Source organism: Ictalurus punctatus, unplaced genomic scaffold (genome assembly GCF_001660625.3).
Source record: "Ictalurus punctatus breed USDA103 unplaced genomic scaffold, Coco_2.0 tig00006342, whole genome shotgun sequence".
In the NCBI taxonomy this organism is placed as follows: domain Eukaryota; kingdom Metazoa; phylum Chordata; class Actinopteri; order Siluriformes; family Ictaluridae; genus Ictalurus; species Ictalurus punctatus.
The window spans coordinates 15,001-35,000 of NW_026521112.1; the positions used below are offsets into that span (position 1 = coordinate 15,001).

Genomic DNA, 20,000 nt, shown 5'->3' on the forward strand with positions numbered 1-20,000 from the left:
CTGGTTACTGTTTATCTGTCTGTCTCTCTCGATCCTACCATCTGCCCATTCATCTGCTGATACGTCCATCCGTCTGTCTGTCCCCCTTACTGTCTGCTCATTCATCTCTCTGCCCCTCTGTCCATCTGACTGCCCAGTCACCTGTCTATCTGCCCAGTCACCTGTCTATCTGCCCAGTCACCTGTCTATCTGCCCAGTCACCTGTCAGTCCCCTCACTCTACCTGCATTCTATTGGCACTTCAATCAATTGTTTGTTGTTGTTGTTTACTTTTTATTGTCCCCCTTAGGGGAAACTAGTTTTGCAGCAAAAGGTAACAGACACACAAACAATCTATAACACACACACAATCTATAACACACACACAATCTATAACACACACACAATCTATAACACACACACAATCTATAACACACAAACAATCTATAACACACACACAATCTATAACACACACACAATCTATAACACACACACAATCTATAACACACAAACAATCTATAACACACACACAATCTATAACACACACACAATCTATAACACACAAACAATCTATAACACACACACAATCTATAACACACAAACAATCTATAACACACACACAATCTATAATACACACACAATCTATAACACACACACAATCTATAACACACACACAATCTATAACACACACACAATCTATAACACACACACAATCTATAACACACAAACAATCTATAACACACACACAATCTATAACACACAAACAATCTATAACACACACAATCTATAACACACAAACAATCTATAACACACACACAATCTATAACACACACACAATCTATAACACACAAACAATCTATAACACACACACAATCTATAACACACAAACAATCTATAACACACACACAATCTATAACACACAAACAATCTATAACACACACACAATCTATAACACACAAACAATCTATAACACACACACAATCTATAACACACACACAATCTATAACACACAAACAATCTATAACACACAAACAATCTATAACACACACACAATCTATAACACACACACAATCTATAACACACACACAATCTATAACACACAAACAATCTATAACACACACACAATCTATAACACACACACAATCTATAACACACAAACAATCTATAACACACAAACAATCTATAACACACACACAATCTATAACACACAAACAATCTATAACACACAAACAATCTATAACACACAAACAATCTATAATACACACACAATCTATAACACACACACAATCTATAATACACACACAATCTATAACACACAAACAATCTATAACACACACACAATCTATAATACACATCGCACTAATCATAGCTCATAGAAATCTACCTATGAAGAGCGCATTGAACAAACAGCCACCGAAACAAAAATACACCCTTAAATATTTTTGTTCTTCACTCAGCTCTAAAACCACGCCCAGAAGGCAACAAGTGAAATTCTTTATATAAAGGATGATCTAAATTTCTTAAAACTGAATTTCCCTTATTCAAACCATGATCAATAAGCTGGTTTGGACTTACTCTATAACTTCTCCTGAAACTGTAACAAGATCATTACCCTGTTCCGACTAGTAAAGTAAGATCGCTAAACCAGACAACGATACAAAACACTTCTAAAATAAAGTCATGATCTTGGAGCAAACATGAAATGTTTTCATCTTCCATAAAAAAATAAATAAAATTAAAAAATCACGTTCCCAAGACTTTTATAATCGTCTCCATATCCACAATCTATCTTCATCAACCCTGGACTTAATGTCCACTCACACACTTCATGAACAGGTCTTTAGATTTAACTAAAGATTTAACTGCAGGTGGACTTTACTACACCCCATCACGGTCATCCGCTCCAGGACCACGCCCTCCATCCTGTTCCTGCGGAACACTCACCATCACCGAGTCATCTGCGTATTTCAGAATACCGTCCTCGTGTAAACTTCCACAGACGTTCATGTAAATAATTTAGAACAGGGGTGACACACAACATCCGTGAGGACACGCAGTAGAATAAAATAACGGTTTATTACATACATCATCCATTTAACACACTGATCTTCCTGTTCACAAAATCTCCAATCAATCAATCAATCAAAGCCTGGAACATGCCTTAGATTTTTCCAGATCGCTCTATTTACTAATCCATCAGTCTGTGTGTGTGTGTGTGTGTGTGTGTGTGTGTGTGAATGAGAGCGAGAGAGAGAGCGCAAGAGAGAGATTCTGTGTGAGAGAGGGTGTATGAGAGAGAAAGAGAGTGTGTGTGTATGAGAGAGAGAGAGAGAGAGAGAGTAAGAGTGTGTGTGTGTGTGTGTGTGTGTGTGTGTGTGTTATATTGATGAACAGTGACAGTGAGTGGGTCAGTAAACTGCTCTGGGTCTCATTAACAGAAATGACTGGACAGGATGCTGGATTATTGTGGAAATGACACACACACACACACACACACACACACACACACACACACACACACATACACCTAAATGGTTTAGTGAAGATTTCTGCTGTACTCTAACTCGGGCTGACAGACTCCTTTCCTCCAGCTGATACTCTGATCATTTAATCAATGATGTAGAGCTCTCTCACACACACACACACACACACACACACACACACACACACACACACACACATACAGAGACAGCTGACTACACACAGGTTCTCTCACTTCTAATTGTTTTCAACTCAGTATTGAGGAGGCGTGCCTATGGGCAGAGTTTTGAGGTGTTGAGGAGGCGTGTCTGTAGGAGGAGCTTTTGGGTGAAATGTATACATTTATTACATGGCTGTGAACTGCTTCATCCTGTTTCTCCTTCATCTTCCTCAGCACTGACGTGAATGACTGAAGCTCCGCCCCCTGACGGCCACGTCAACTAGTTACAATTCCTCAGTTTGAGTTTAGTATTAAATCATCATAGCCACAGAAACAAACTACTGTAGTTATAACCTGGTGTATACGCTGCGTGTGTGTAAATATATATATATATATATATATATATATATATATATATATATATATATATATATATATATATATATATATATATGTATGTATGTGTGTGTGTGTGTGTGAGTTACCTGGGAAGGTGGAGAAATATGCTTTGTGGTATTTGTTGCCATTATCGTCGTTCCAGAAGTGAGTGGGCTGACACGGGATCGGCTTCAAGCACACCAACTCACCACTCTCACCCCACACCGCTTTACCTACACACACACACACACACACACACACACAGTTACAGAACCGTAAAGAGAAGGGTCGCTTCATCCCAATACAGAATTACTTCAGAGATGAGAGAAGAAAGAGGAAAAAAGCTGATTGGTTGGCTGCTGTAACGCCCTTGATGACATCATCAGGTGTCACTGTGATAATTCTCCAACATTCCTTCAGTGTATCACACTTTAAATGAAAATGATTAGAAGATACAGATGGAGAAGTAGAAGGTGAAGGAGTAGATGATGATTATGATGGTGATGATGATGGTGGTGATGATGGTGATTGTGATGATTGTGATGGTGGTGATGATGGTGATTGTGATGGATGGTGGTGATGGTGATTGTGATGGTGGTGATGGTGGTGATGATGATGGTGGTGATGGTGATGATGGTGATTGTGATGATGGTGATGGTGGTGATGATGATTGTGGTGATGGTGATGATGATTGTGATGGTGGTGATTGTGATGGTGGTGATGATGGTGATGGTGATCATGGTGATGATGGTGATGGTGGTGATGGTGGTGATGATGGTGATGGTGGTGATTGTGATGGTGGTGATTGTGATGGTGGTGATTGTGATGGTGGTGATGATGGTGATTGTGATGGTGGTGATGATGGTGATGGTGATTATGGTGGTGATGGTGGTGATTGTGATGGTGGTGATTGTGGTGATGATGGTTGTGATGGTGGTGATTATGGTGGTGATGGTGGTGATTGTGATGGTGGTGATTGTGATGATTGTGATGGTGGTGATGATGGTTGTGATGGTGGTGATGATGGTGATGGTGATTGTGATGGTGGTGATGGTGATTGTGATGATTGTGATGGTGGTTATTATGGTTGTGATGGTGGTGATGGTGGTGATGGTGGTGATTGTGATGGTGGTGATGATGGTTGTGATGGTGGTGATTGTGAAGGTGGTGATTGTGAAGGTGGTGATGGTGATGGTGGCGATTGTGATGATGGTGATTGTGATGGTGGTGATGATGATTGTGATGGTGGTGATTGTGATGGTGATGGTGGTGGTGATGGTGATTGTGATGGTGGTGATTGTGATGGTGGTGATTGTGATGATTGTGATGGTGGTGATGATGGTTGTGATGGTCGTGATGATGGTGATTATGGTGGTGATTGTGATGGTGGTGATTGTGATGGTGGTGATGATGGTTGTGATGGTGGTGATTGTGAAGGTGGTGATGGTGATGGTGGTGATTGTGATGGTGGTGATTGTGATGGTGGTGGTGGTGATTGTGATGGTGGTGATTGTGATTGTGATGGTGGTGATTGTGATGGTGATGATGGTGGTGATGATTGTGATGGTGGTGATGGTGGTGATTGTGATGGTGATGATGGTGATGATGGTGATTGTGATGGTGGGGATGATGGTGGTGATGGTGGTGATTGTGATTGTGATGGTGGTGATTGTGATGGTGGTGATGGTGATTGTGATGGCAATGATGGTGATTGTGATGATGGTGATTGTGATGGTGGTGATTGTGATTGTGATGGTGGTGATTGTGATGGTGATGGTGATGATGGTTGTGATGGTGGTGATTGTGAAGGTGGTGGTGATGGTGGCGATTGTGATTGTGATGGTGGTGATGGTGATGATGGTTGTGATGGTGGTGATTGTGAAGGTGGTGATGGTGATGGTGGTGGTGATGGTGGCGATTGTGATGATGGTGATTGTGATGGTGGTGATGATGATTGTGATGGTGATGGTGATGATGGTGATGGTGATTGTGATGGTGGTTATTGTGATTGTGATGGTGGTTATTGTGATTGTGATGGTGGTGATTGTGATGGTGGTTATTGTGATTGTGATGGTGGTTATTGTGATTGTGATGGTGGTGATTGTGATGGTGGTGATTGTGATGGTGGTGATTGTGATGATTGTGATGGTGGTGATGATGGTTGTGATGGTGGTGATGATGGTGATTATGGTGGTGATGGTGGTGATTGTGATGGTGGTGATTGTGATGGTGGTGATGGTGGTGATGATGGTTGTGATGGTGGTGATTGTGAAGGTGGTGATGGTGATGGTGGTGGTGATGGTGGCGATTGTGATGATGGTGATTGTGATGGTGGTGATGATGATTGTGATGGTGGTGATTGTGATGGTGATGGTGGTGGTGATTGTGATGGTGGTGATGGTGATGGTGATTATGGTGGTGATGGTGGTGGTGGTGATGGTGATGGTGGTGATGGTGATGGTGGTGATGGTGATGGTGGTGATGGTGATGGTAATTGTGATGGTGGTGGTGGTGATGGTGATGGTGGTGATGGTGATGGTGGTGATGGTGATGGTGGTGATGGTGGTGATGGTGATGGTGGTGATGGTGATTGTGATGGTGGTGATTGTGATGGTGATGGTGGTGATGGTGATGGTGGTGGTGGTGGTGGTGATTGTGATGGTGATGGTGGTGATGATTGTGATGGTGGTGATTGTGATGGTGGTGATGGTGATGGTGGTGATGGTGATGGTGGTGATGGTGATGGTGGTGATGGTGATGGTGGTGATGGTGATGGTGATGGTGGTGATTGTGATGGTGATGGTGATTGTGATGGTGATGATGGTGGGGATGATGGTGATTGTGATGGTGATGGTGGTGATGATTGTGATGGTGGTGATTGTGATGGTGGTGATTGTGATGGTGGTGATGGTGATGGTGGTGATGGTGATGGTGATGGTGGTGATGGTGATGGTGGTGATTGTGATTGTGATGGTGGTGATTGTGATTGTGATTGTGATGGTGATTGTGATGGTGATGATGATGGTGGTGATGATGGTGATTGTGATGATTGTGATGGTGGTGATGATGGTGATTGTGATGGATGGTGGTGATGGTGATTGTGATGGTGGTGATGGTGGTGATGATGATGGTGGTGATGGTGATGGTGATTGTGATGATGGTGATGGTGGTGATGATGATTGTGGTGATGGTGATGATGATTGTGATGGTGGTGATTGTGATGGTGGTGATGATGGTGATGGTGATCATGGTGATGATGGTGATGGTGGTGATGATGGTGATGGTGGTGATTGTGATGGTGGTGATTGTGATGGTGGTGATTGTGATGGTGGTGATGATGGTGATTGTGATGGTGGTGGTGGTGATGGTGATTATGGTGGTGATGGTGGTGATTGTGATGGTGGTGATTGTGATTGTGGTGATGATGGTTGTGATGGTGGTGATTATGGTGGTGATGGTGGTGATTGTGATGATTGTGATGATTGTGATGGTGGTGATGATGGTTGTGATGGTGGTGATGGTGATGGTGATTGTGATGGTGGTGATGGTGATTGTGATGATTGTGATGGTGGTTATTATGGTTGTGATGGTGGTGATGGTGGTGATGGTGGTGATTGTGATGGTGGTGATTGTGATGGTGGTGATGATGGTTGTGATGGTGGTGATTGTGAAGGTGGTGATTGTGAAGGTGGTGATGGTGATGGTGGCGATTGTGATGATGGTGATTGTGATGGTGGTGATGATGATTGTGATGGTGGTGATTGTGATGGTGATGGTGGTGGTGATGGTGATTGTGATGGTGGTGATTGTGATGGTGGTGATGATGGTTGTGATGGTGGTGATGATGGTGATTATGGTGGTGATTGTGATGGTGGTGATTGTGATGGTGGTGATGATGGTTGTGATGGTGGTGATTGTGAAGGTGGTGATGGTGATGGTGGTGATTGTGATGGTGGTGATTGTGATGGTGGTGGTGGTGATTGTGATGGTGGTGGTGGTGATTGTGATGGTGGTGATTGTGATGGTGATGATGGTGGTGATGATTGTGATGGTGATTGTGATGGTGGTGATGATGATTGTGATTGTGATTGTGATGGTGGTGATTGTGATGGTGGTGATGGTGATTGTGATGGCAATGATGGTGATTGTGATGATGGTGATTGTGATGGTGGTGATTGTGATTGTGATGGTGATGGTGATGATGGTTGTGATGGTGGTGATGGCAATGATGGTGATTGTGATGATGGTGGTGGTGATGGTGGCGATTGTGATTGTGATGGTGGTGATGGTGATGATGGTTGTGATGGTGGTGATGGTGATGGTGGTGGTGATGGTGGCGATTGTGATGATGGTGATTGTGATGGTGGTGATGATGATTGTGATGGTGATGGTGATGATGGTGATGGTGATTGTGATGGTGGTTATTGTGATTGTGATGGTGGTTATTGTTATTGTGATGGTGGTGATTGTGATGGTGGTTATTGTGATTGTGATGGTGGTGATTGTGATTGTGATGGTGGTGATTGTGATGGTGGTGGTGGTGATTGTGATGGTGGTGATTGTGATGGTGATGATGGTGGTGATGGTGATTGTGATGGTGATTGTGATGGTGGTGATGATGATTGTGATTGTGATTGTGATGGTGGTGATTGTGATGGTGGTGATGGTGATTGTGATGGCAATGATGGTGATTGTGATGATGGTGATTGTGATGGTGGTGATTGTGATGGTGATGATGGTGGTGATGGTGATTGTGATGGTGATTGTGATGGTGGTGATGATGATTGTGATTGTGATTGTGATGGTGGTGATTGTGATGGTGATGGTGATTGTGATGGCAATGATGGTGATTGTGATGATGGTGATTGTGATGGTGGTGATTGTGATGGTGATGGTGATGATGGTTGTGATGGTGGTGATTGTGAAGGTGGTGATGGTGATGGTGGTGGTGATGGTGGCGATTGTGATTGTGATGGTGGTGATGGTGATGATGGTTGTGATGGTGGTGATTGTGAAGGTGGTGATGGTGATGGTGGTGGTGATGGTGGCGATTGTGATGATGGTGATTGTGATGGTGGTGATGGTGATTGTGATGGTGATGGTGGTGGTGGTGATTGTGATGGTGGTGATTGTGATGGTGATGATGGTGATGATGGTGATTGTGATGGTGATTGTGATGGTGGTGATGATGATTGTGATTGTGATTGTAATGGTGGTGATTGTGATGGTGGTGATGGTGATTGTGATGGCAATGATGGTGATTGTGATGATGGTGATTGTGATGGTGGTGATTGTGATTGTGATGGTGGTGATTGTGATGGTGGTGGTGATGATGGTTGTGATGGTGGTGATTGTGAAGGTGGTGATGGTGATGGTGGTGGTGATGGTGGCGATTGTGATTGTGATGGTGGTGATGGTGATGATGGTTGTGATGGTGGTGATTGTGAAGGTGGTGATGGTGATGGTGGTGGTGGCGATTGTGATGATGGTGATTGTGATGGTGGTGATGATGATTGTGATGGTGATGATGGTGATGGTGATTGTGATGGTGGTTATTGTGATTGTGATGGTGGTTATTGTGATTGTGATGGTGGTGATTGTGATGGTGGTTATTGTGATTGTGATGGTGGTTATTGTGATTGTGATGGTGGTGATTGTGATGGTGGTGATTGTGATGATTGTGATGGTGGTGATGATGGTTGTGATGGTGGTGATGATGGTGATTATGGTGGTGATTGTGGTGATTATGGTGGTGATGGTGGTGATTGTGATGATTGTGATGATTGTGATGGTGGTGATGATGGTTGTGATGGTGGTGATGGTGATGGTGGTGGTGATTGTGATGGTGGTGATTGTGATGGTGATGGTGATTGTGATGATGGTGATGGTGGTGGTGGTGATTGTGATGGTGGTGGTGGTGATGGTGATTGTGATGGTGATGGTGGTGATGATTGTGATGGTGGTGATTGTGATGGTGGTGATGGTGATGGTGGTGATGGTGGTGATGGTGATGGTGGTGATGGTGATGGTGGTGGTGGTGATGGTGATGGTGGTGATGGTGATGGTGATGGTGATGATGGTGGGGATGATGGTGATTGTGATGGTGATGGTGGTGATGATTGTGATGGTGGTGATTGTGATGGTGGTGATGGTGATGGTGGTGGTGGTGATGGTGATGGTGGTGATGGTGATTGTGATGGTGATGATGGTGGGGATGATGGTGATTGTGATGGTGATGGTGGTGGTTGTGATGGTGGTGATGGTGATGGTGGTGATGGTGATGGTGATGGTGATGGTGGTGATGGTGATGGTGATGGTGGTGATGGTGATGGTGGTGATTGTGATTGTGATGGTGGTGATTGTGATGGTGATGGTGATTGTGATGGTGATGATGGTGATTGTGATGGTGGTGATTGTGATGGTGGTGATTGTGATGGTGGTGATTGTGATGGTGGTGGTGGTGATGGTGGTGGTGGTGATGGTGGTGGTGGTGATTGTGATGGTGGTGGTGGTGATTGTGATGGTGATGATGGTGATTGTGATGGTGATGATGGTGATGATGGTGATTGTGATGGTGGGGATGATGGTGATTGTGATGGTGATGGTGGTGATGATTGTGATGGTGGTGATGGTGGTGATTGTGATGGTGATGATGGTGATGATGGTGATTGTGATGGTGGGGATGATGGTGGTGATGGTGGTGATTGTGATTGTGATGGTGGTGATTGTGATGGTGGTGATGGTGATTGTGATGGCGATGATGGTGATTGTGATGGTGGGGATGATGGTGGTGATGGTGGTGATTGTGATTGTGGTGATGATGGTGATTATGGTGGTGATTGTGGTGATGATGGTTGTGATGGTGGTGATTATGGTGGTGATGGTGGTGATTGTGATGATTGTGATGATTGTGATGGTGGTGATGATGGTTGTGATGGTGGTGATGGTGGTGATGGTGATGGTGGTGGTGATTGTGATGGTGATGGTGATTGTGATGATGGTGATGGTGGTGGTGGTGATTGTGATGGTGGTGGTGGTGATGGTGATTGTGATGGTGGTGATGATTGTGATGGTGGTGATTGTGATGGTGGTGATGGTGATGGTGGTGATGGTGGTGATGGTGATGGTGGTGATGGTGATGGTGGTGGTGGTGATGGTGATGGTGGTGATGGTGATTGTGATGGTGATGATGGTGGGGATGATGGTGATTGTGATGGTGATGGTGGTGGTTGTGATGGTGGTGATGGTGATGGTGGTGATGGTGATGGTGATGGTGATGGTGGTGATGGTGATGGTGATGGTGGTGATGGTGATGGTGGTGATTGTGATTGTGATGGTGGTGATTGTGATGGTGATGGTGATTGTGATGGTGGTGATGATGGTTGTGATGGTGGTGATGGTGATTATGGTGGTGATTGTGGTGATGATGGTTGTGATGGTGGTGATTATGGTGGTGATGGTGGTGATTGTGATGATTGTGATGATTGTGATGGTGGTGATGATGGTTGTGATGGTGGTGATGGTGATGGTGGTGGTGATTGTGATGGTGGTGATTGTGATGGTGATGGTGATTGTGATGATGGTGATGGTGGTGGTGGTGATTGTGATGGTGGTGGTGGTGATTGTGATGGTGATGGTGGTTGTGATGGTGGTGATGATGGTGATTATGGTGGTGATTGTGGTGATGATGGTTGTGATGGTGGTGATTATGGTGGTGATGGTGGTGATTGTGATGATTGTGATGATTGTGATGGTGGTGATGATGGTTGTGATGGTGGTGATGGTGATGGTGGTGGTGATTGTGATGGTGGTGATTGTGATGGTGATGGTGATTGTGATGATGGTGATGGTGGTGGTGGTGATTGTGATGGTGGTGGTGGTGATGGTGATTGTGATGGTGATGGTGGTGATGATTGTGATGGTGGTGATTGTGATGGTGGTGATGGTGATGGTGGTGATGGTGGTGATGGTGATGGTGGTGATGGTGCTGGTGGTGGTGGTGATGGTGATGGTGGTGATGGTGATTGTGATGGTGATGATGGTGGGGATGATGGTGATTGTGATGGTGATGGTGGTGATGATTGTGATGGTGGTGATTGTGATGGTGGTGATTGTGAAGGTGGTGATGGTGATGGTGGTGGTGATGGTGGCGATTGTGATGATGGTGATTGTGATGGTGGTGATGATGATTGTGATGGTGATGATGGTGATGGTGATTGTGATGGTGGTTATTGTGATTGTGATGGTGGTGATTGTGATGGTGGTTATTGTGATTGTGATGGTGGTTATTGTGATTGTGATGGTGGTGATTGTGATGGTGGTGATTGTGATGATTGTGATGGTGGTGATGATGGTTGTGATGGTGGTGATGATGGTGATCATGGTGGTGATGGTGGTGATGGTGGTGATTGTGATGGTGGTGATTGTGATGGTGGTGATGGTGGTGATGATGGTTGTGATGGTGGTGATTGTGAAGGTGGTGATGGTGATGGTGGTGGTGATGGTGGCGATTGTGATGATGGTGATTGTGATGGTGGTGGTGATGATTGTGATGGTGGTGATGATGGTGATTATGGTGGTGATGGTGGTGGTGGTGATTGTGATGGTGGTGATGATGGTGATTATGGTGGTGATTGTGGTGATGATGGTTGTGATGGTGGTGATTATGGTGGTGATGGTGGTGATTGTGATGATTGTGATGATTGTGATGGTGGTGATGATGGTTGTGATGGTGGTGATGGTGGTGATGGTGATGGTGGTGGTGATTGTGATGGTGATGGTGATTGTGATGATGGTGATGGTGGTGGTGGTGATTGTGATGGTGGTGGTGGTGATGGTGATTGTGATGGTGGTGATGATTGTGATGGTGGTGATTGTGATGGTGGTGATGGTGATGGTGGTGATGGTGGTGATGGTGATGGTGGTGATGGTGATGGTGGTGGTGGTGATGGTGATGGTGGTGATGGTGATTGTGATGGTGATGATGGTGGGGATGATGGTGATTGTGATGGTGATGGTGGTGGTTGTGATGGTGGTGATGGTGATGGTGGTGATGGTGATGGTGATGGTGATGGTGGTGATGGTGATGGTGATGGTGGTGATGGTGATGGTGGTGATTGTGATGGTGATGGTGGTGATGGTGATGGTGATGGTGATTGTGATGGTGATGATGGTGATTGTGATGGTGGTGATTGTGATGGTGGTGATTGTGATGGTGGTGATTGTGATGGTGGTGGTGGTGATGGTGGTGGTGGTGATGGTGGTGGTGGTGATTGTGATGGTGGTGGTGGTGATTGTGATGGTGATGATGGTGATTGTGATGGTGATGATGGTGATGATGGTGATTGTGCTGGTGGGGATGATGGTGATTGTGATGGTGATGGTGGTGATGATTGTGATGGTGGTGATGGTGGTGATTGTGATGGTGATGATGGTGATGATGGTGATTGTGATGGTGGGGATGATGGTGGTGATGGTGGTGATTGTGATTGTGATGGTGGTGATTGTGATGGTGGTGATGGTGATTGTGATGGCGATGATGGTGATTGTGATGGTGGGGATGATGGTGGTGATGGTGGTGATTGTGATTGTGATCATGATGGTGGTGATGATGGTGATGGTGGTGATGATTGTGATGGTGGTGATTGTGATGGTGGTGATTGTGATGGTGATGATGATGGTGGTGATTGTGAAGGTGGTGATGGCGATTGTGATGATGGTGATTGTGATGGTGGTGATGATTGTGATGGTGGTGATTGTGAAGGTGGTGATGGTGATGGTGGTGGTGATGGTGGCGATTGTGATTGTGATGGTGGTGATGGTGATGATGGTTGTGATGGTGGTGATTGTGAAGGTGGTGATGGTGATGGTGGTGGTGATGGTGGCGATTGTGATGATGGTGATTGTGATGGTGGTGATGGTGATTGTGATGGTGATGGTGATGGTGATGATGGTGATGATGGTGATGATGGTGATTGTGATGTTGATTGTGATGGTGGTGATGATGATTGTGATTGTGATTGTAATGGTGGTGATTGTGATGGTGGTGATGGTGATTGTGATGGCAATGATGGTGATTGTGATGATGGTGATTGTGATGGTGGTGATTGTGATTGTGATGGTGGTGATTGTGATGGTGGTGGTGATGATGGTTGTGATGGTGGTGATTGTGAAGGTGGTGATGGTGATGGTGGTGGTGATGGTGGCGATTGTGATTGTGATGGTGGTGATGGTGATGATGGTTGTGATGGTGGTGATTGTGAAGGTGGTGATGGTGATGGTGGTGGTGATGGTGGCGATTGTGATGATGGTGATTGTGATGGTGGTGATGATGATTGTGATGGTGATGATGGTGATGGTGATTGTGATGGTGGTTATTGTGATTGTGATGGTGGTTATTGTGATTGTGATGGTGGTGATTGTGATGGTGGTTATTGTGATTGTGATGGTGGTTATTGTGATTGTGATGGTGGTGATTGTGATGGTGGTGATTGTGATGGTGGTGATTGTGATGATTGTGATGGTGGTGATGATGGTTGTGATGGTGGTGATGATGGTGATTATGGTGGTGATTGTGGTGATGATGGTTGTGATGGTGGTGATTATGGTGGTGATGGTGGTGATTGTGATGATTGTGATGATTGTGATGGTGGTGATGATGGTTGTGATGGTGGTGATGGTGATGGTGGTGGTGATTGTGATGGTGGTGATTGTGATGGTGATGGTGATTGTGATGATGGTGATGGTGGTGGTGGTGATTGTGATGGTGGTGGTGGTGATTGTGATGGTGATGGTGGTTGTGATGGTGGTGATGATGGTGATTATGGTGGTGATTGTGGTGATGATGGTTGTGATGGTGGTGATTATGGTGGTGATGGTGGTGATTGTGATGATTGTGATGATTGTGATGGTGGTGATGATGGTTGTGATGGTGGTGATGGTGATGGTGGTGGTGATTGTGATGGTGGTGATTGTGATGGTGATGGTGATTGTGATGATGGTGATGGTGGTGGTGGTGATTGTGATGGTGGTGGTGGTGATGGTGATTGTGATGGTGATGGTGGTGATGATTGTGATGGTGGTGATTGTGATGGTGGTGATGGTGATGGTGGTGATGGTGGTGATGGTGATGGTGGTGATGGTGATGGTGGTGATGGTGATGGTGATGGTGGTGATGGTGATTGTGATGGTGATGATGGTGGGGATGATGGTGATTGTGATGGTGATGGTGGTGATGATTGTGATGGTGGTGATTGTGATGGTGGTGATTGTGAAGGTGGTGATGGTGATGGTGGTGGTGATGGTGGCGATTGTGATGATGGTGATTGTGATGGTGGTGATGATGATTGTGATGGTGATGATGGTGATGGTGATTGTGATGGTGGTTATTGTGATTGTGATGGTGGTGATTGTGATGGTGGTTATTGTGATTGTGATGGTGGTTATTGTGATTGTGATGGTGGTGATTGTGATGGTGGTGATTGTGATGATTGTGATGGTGGTGATGATGGTTGTGATGGTGGTGATGATGGTGATCATGGTGGTGATGGTGGTGATGGTGGTGATTGTGATGGTGGTGATTGTGATGGTGGTGATGGTGGTGATGATGGTTGTGATGGTGGTGATTGTGAAGGTGGTGATGGTGATGGTGGTGGTGATGGTGGCGATTGTGATGATGGTGATTGTGATGGTGGTGGTGATGATTGTGATGGTGGTGATGATGGTGATTATGGTGGTGATGGTGGTGGTGGTGATTGTGATGGTGGTGATGATGGTGATTATGGTGGTGATTGTGGTGATGATGGTTGTGATGGTGGTGATTATGGTGGTGATGGTGGTGATTGTGATGATTGTGATGATTGTGATGGTGGTGATGATGGTTGTGATGGTGGTGATGGTGGTGATGGTGATGGTGGTGGTGATTGTGATGGTGATGGTGATTGTGATGATGGTGATGGTGGTGGTGGTGATTGTGATGGTGGTGGTGGTGATGGTGATTGTGATGGTGGTGATGATTGTGATGGTGGTGATTGTGATGGTGGTGATGGTGATGGTGGTGATGGTGGTGATGGTGATGGTGGTGATGGTGATGGTGGTGGTGGTGATGGTGATGGTGGTGATGGTGATTGTGATGGTGATGATGGTGGGGATGATGGTGATTGTGATGGTGATGGTGGTGATGATTGTGATGGTGGTGATTGTGATGGTGGTGATTGTGATGGTGGTGATGGTGATGGTGGTGATGGTGATGGTGGTGATGGTGATGGTGGTGATGGTGATGGTGGTGATGGTGATGGTGGTGATTGTGATGGTGGTGATTGTGATTGTGATGGTGGTGATTGTGATGGTGATGGTGATGATGATTGTGATGGTGGTGGTTGTGATGGTGGTGATGGTGATGGTGATGGTGATGGTGATGGTGGTGATGGTGATGGTGATTGTGATGGTGATGGTGGTGATGGTGATGGTGGTGATTGTGATTGTGATGGTGGTGATTGTGATGGTGATGGTGATTGTGATGGTGATGATGGTGATTGTGATGGTGGTGATTGTGATGGTGGTGATTGTGATGGTGGTGATTGTGATGGTGGTGGTGGTGATGGTGGTGGTGGTGATTGTGATGGTGGTGGTGGTGATTGTGATGGTGGTGGTGGTGATTGTGATGGTGATGATGGTGATTGTGATGGTGATGATGGTGATGATGGTGATTGTGATGGTGGGGATGATGGTGATTGTGATGGTGATGGTGGTGATGATTGTGATGGTGGTGATGGTGGTGATTGTGATGGTGATGATGGTGATGATGGTGATTGTGATGGTGGGGATGATGGTGGTGATGGTGGTGATTGTGATTGTGATGGTGGTGATTGTGATGGTGGTGATGGTGATTGTGATGGCGATGATGGTGATTGTGATGGTGGGGATGATGGTGGTGATGGTGGTGATTGTGATTGTGATCATGATGGTGGTGATGATGGTGATGGTGGTGATGATTGTGATGGTGGTGATTGTGATGGTGGTGATTGTGATGGTGATGATGATGGTGGTGATTGTGAAGGTGGTGATGGCGATTGTGATGATGGTGATTGTGATGGTGGTGATGATTGTGATGGTGGTGATTGTGATGGTGGTGATTGTGATGGTGGTGATTGTGATGGTGGTGATGGTGATGGTGGTGATGGTGATGATGGTGATGGTGATGGTGATGGTGGTGATTGTGATTGTGATGGTGGTGATGGTGATGGTGGTGATTGTGATGGTGGTGTTGATGGTGGTGATTGTGATGGTGGTGATGGTGGTGATTGTGGTGGTGATGGTGATGATGGTGATTGTGATGGTGGGGATGATGGTGGTGATTGTGATGGTGGTGATGGTGATGGTGATGGTTGTGATGGTGGTGATTGTGAAGGTGGTGATGGTGATGTTGGTGGTGATGGTGGCGATTGTGATGATGGTGATTGTGATGGTGGTGATGATGATTGTGATGGTGGTGATTGTTATGGTGATGGTGGTGGTGATTGTGATGGTGGTGATGGTGGTGATTGTGATGGTGGTGATGATGGTGGTGATGGTGATTGTGATGGTGGTGATTGTGATGGTGGTGATGGTGATGGTGATGGTGGTGATGGTGATGGTGGTGATGGTGATGATGGTGATGGTGGTGATGATGATTGTGATGGTGGTGATTGTGATGGTGGTGATGGTGGTGATTGTGATGGTGGTGATGATGGTGATGGTGGTGATGGTGGTGATTGTGATGGTGGTGATGATGGTGATGGTGGTGATGGTGGTGATGATGGTGGTGATGGTGGTGATGGTGATTGTGATGGTGGTGATGGTGGTGATGGTGGTGATGGTGGTGATGGTGGTGGTGATGGTGATGGTGATCATGATGGTGGTGATGATGGTGATGGTGGTGATGGTGGTGATGATGATTGTGATGGTGGTGATTGTGATGGTGGTGATGGTGGTGATGATTGTGATGGTGGTGATTGTGATGGTGGTGATGGTGGTGGTGGTGGTGATGATTGTGATGGTGGTGGTGATGATTGTGATGGTGGTGGTGATGATTGTGATGGTGGTGGTGATGATTGTGATGGTGGTGGTGATGATTGTGATGGTGGTGGTGATGATTGTGATGGTGGTGGTGATTGTGATGGTGGTGGTGATGATTGTGATGATTGTGATGGTGGTGGTGATGATTGTGATGGTGGTGGTGGTGATTGTGATGGTGGTGGTGGTGATTGTGATGGTGGTGGTGGTGATTGTGATGGTGGTGGTGATGATTGTGATGGTGGTGGTGATGATAGTAATGATAGTGTAGAAGGATGAAGATTAGGAATTAAAGCAGGTCCAGACCTTCAGGACTCCAGGCCTCCACAGCCATGCCCAGGTTCCTCGCCTGGATCTCGCCTCTGTACACAGGAACAGTCAAGTTCTGCCCCATGAAGCATGAGATGATGTCTGTCCCGCCTGCATGCACACACACACACACACACACACACACACACACACACACACACACACCATGATGACATGAAACACACACACACACAGCTCATCCATCCACCCTAGCCCCTTTATAGATCTTTAAGGAGGTTTAATTAGTTCCTCTGGGAAAAAAAGTGTTTTTTTCTGTAAACTTTTTGTCCCTGTGTGAGTGCGAGTGTTTGTGTGTGTGTGTGTGTGTGTGTGTGTGTGTGTGTGTGAGCTCATACAAGAGCTTTTTTTTCTCCTCACATTTCAGTGTTTAGTTGTTGCGTGTTGACATTTCTGACACTTCACATTCTAATGAATATTCTACATTCTATACACACACACACACACACACACACACGGGCAACAAAGACAAAGAAAGAAAGACTGAAAAGCATGTGTATGAGAGAGAGAGAAAAAAAGAAAGGAGACAGACAGAGAAGCAGACAGACAGACAGAGAGAGAGAGAGACAGGTCCAAAAGTAACAGAAATTATACAGAGTGTACAGAGTGTACTGTATATTCACTAAAGCAAGCACATATAAAAAGAGAGGGAAAGAAAGAAAGAAAGAAAGAAAGAAAGGAGGATTGAAAATAGAAGAGTGGTAAATGTTGTTTTTCCAGGAGACAGCGTGCAAAATCCAACATCTACAAATAAATCTCCAATAACTTCTTCACTAGATGTGCGCACTACCTAGGGGACTACAGAATGACATATTGGTGACGTACACCCTACCTAGTGCACTATTGTGTTTATCTTAAGTGGTATTAAAGCGCTGGTTCACTCAGCTTCGTTTGGTTCCGTTAACACACACTCAGTGTGTTTCACAAGAGTACAGTGCAGAACAGTAAACAGGTCGACCCATGAGGGAGAGGTGTGTGTGTGTGTGTGTGTGTGTGTGTGTGTGTGTGTGTGTGTGTGTGTGAGGTACAGATGGTAGTCATGTGGGGGTTTAAAGTGTTAAAGCCTCCTGCAGGCTCAATGGTGAGGTCAGTCTGGTTGGCACGACAACAGTTGCCAGGAGGAAACGGGCGCATATGCTTCACTTGGCCTCAAGGTCAGAGGTCAAGGTCAGGCCCGCCTCCTCTCAGTGGGAGGGGTCAGACAGTGAGATGCTGAAAAGGTTACCACAGCGTCTGAGTGAGTGAACAGATCTGTCCTCAAGTGTGACATATTAAACAGCGCCGGTGTCGAGACCTGTCAATCAAACACTGACCGTCGGCTCGAAACGCCAACAAGCAGCGCAAACTGCTGAAAAGTGCCGAAAAACTCCAGACTCAACATCAGACTCACAAGAGAGGAACAAAACCCAAAAAACCTCAGAATTATAGAGTCTGATTATTATAGCAAGAATCAATAGCAAGAATCTGATTATTATAGCGAGCATCTGATTATCAGATTATAATAGCGAGAGTCTGATTATAATAGCGAGAGTCTGATTATTATAGCGAGAATCTGATTATATTTATTGTACATTTCCTGCAGTGATGACTGTCAGTATCACTTTAAATTTATAGCAATAGCTAACTAGACAGACACACACACAGAGAGACATACACACACACAGAGACACACACACACACACACAGAGACACACACACACACAGAGACACACACACACACACACACACACACACAGAGACACACACACACACAGAGACACACACACACACAGAGAGACACACACACACACACAGAGAGACACACACACACACAGAGAGACACACACACACACAGAGAGACACACACACACACAGAGAGACACACACACACACAGAGACACACACACACAGACACACACACACAGACACACACACACAGACACACACACACAGACACACACACACAGACACACACACACAGACACACACACACAGACACACACACACACACACAGAGACACACACACAGACACACACACACAGACACACACACACAGACACACACACAGACACACACACAGACACACACACAGACACACACACAGACACACACACAGACACACACACAGACACACACACACAGACACACACACACAGACACACACACACACACACACATAGAGACACACACACACACACACACACACAGAGACACACACACACACACACAGAGACACACACACACATAGAGACACACACACACAGAGACACACACACACATAGAGACACACACACAGAGTGATGCTCAGCTGCCTTAGCAATGGGGGGTCGGCGGGCACAGGTGGCGTGTGATAGTACCACACTGAGAAACCTCAGTTACACACACACACACACACACACACACACACACACACACACACACACACACACACAGACAGACAGACAGACAGACACAGAATAACAGATATAAAGACAAACCCATGCGGTCCCGGGTACACAATCACACACCACCCTCAGTCCACAACAGCTGTTAGTGCTGATGCTAATTTGTTTGAACAGGGTGAGATCTCTCTCTCTCTCTCTCTCTCTCACACACACACACACACACACACACACACACACACACACACACACACACACACACA

At 45.6% G+C, this 20,000-nt stretch overlaps 1 protein-coding gene across 1 annotated transcript in view; it reads right to left on the reverse strand.

The window, feature by feature from the left end:
- Nucleotides 1–20,000, reverse strand: part of aacs (acetoacetyl-CoA synthetase) — a 44,576-nt gene that overhangs the window by 4,875 nt on the left and 19,701 nt on the right. Inside the window, exons 14-15 of the mRNA XM_053679272.1 lie at nt 17,356–17,469; nt 3,105–3,230 (exon numbers count right to left, since the gene is read on the reverse strand). Coding sequence (XP_053535247.1) covers nt 3,105–3,230; nt 17,356–17,469 — 240 coding nt within the window. The remainder of the gene's footprint in view (nt 1–3,104; nt 3,231–17,355; nt 17,470–20,000) is intronic.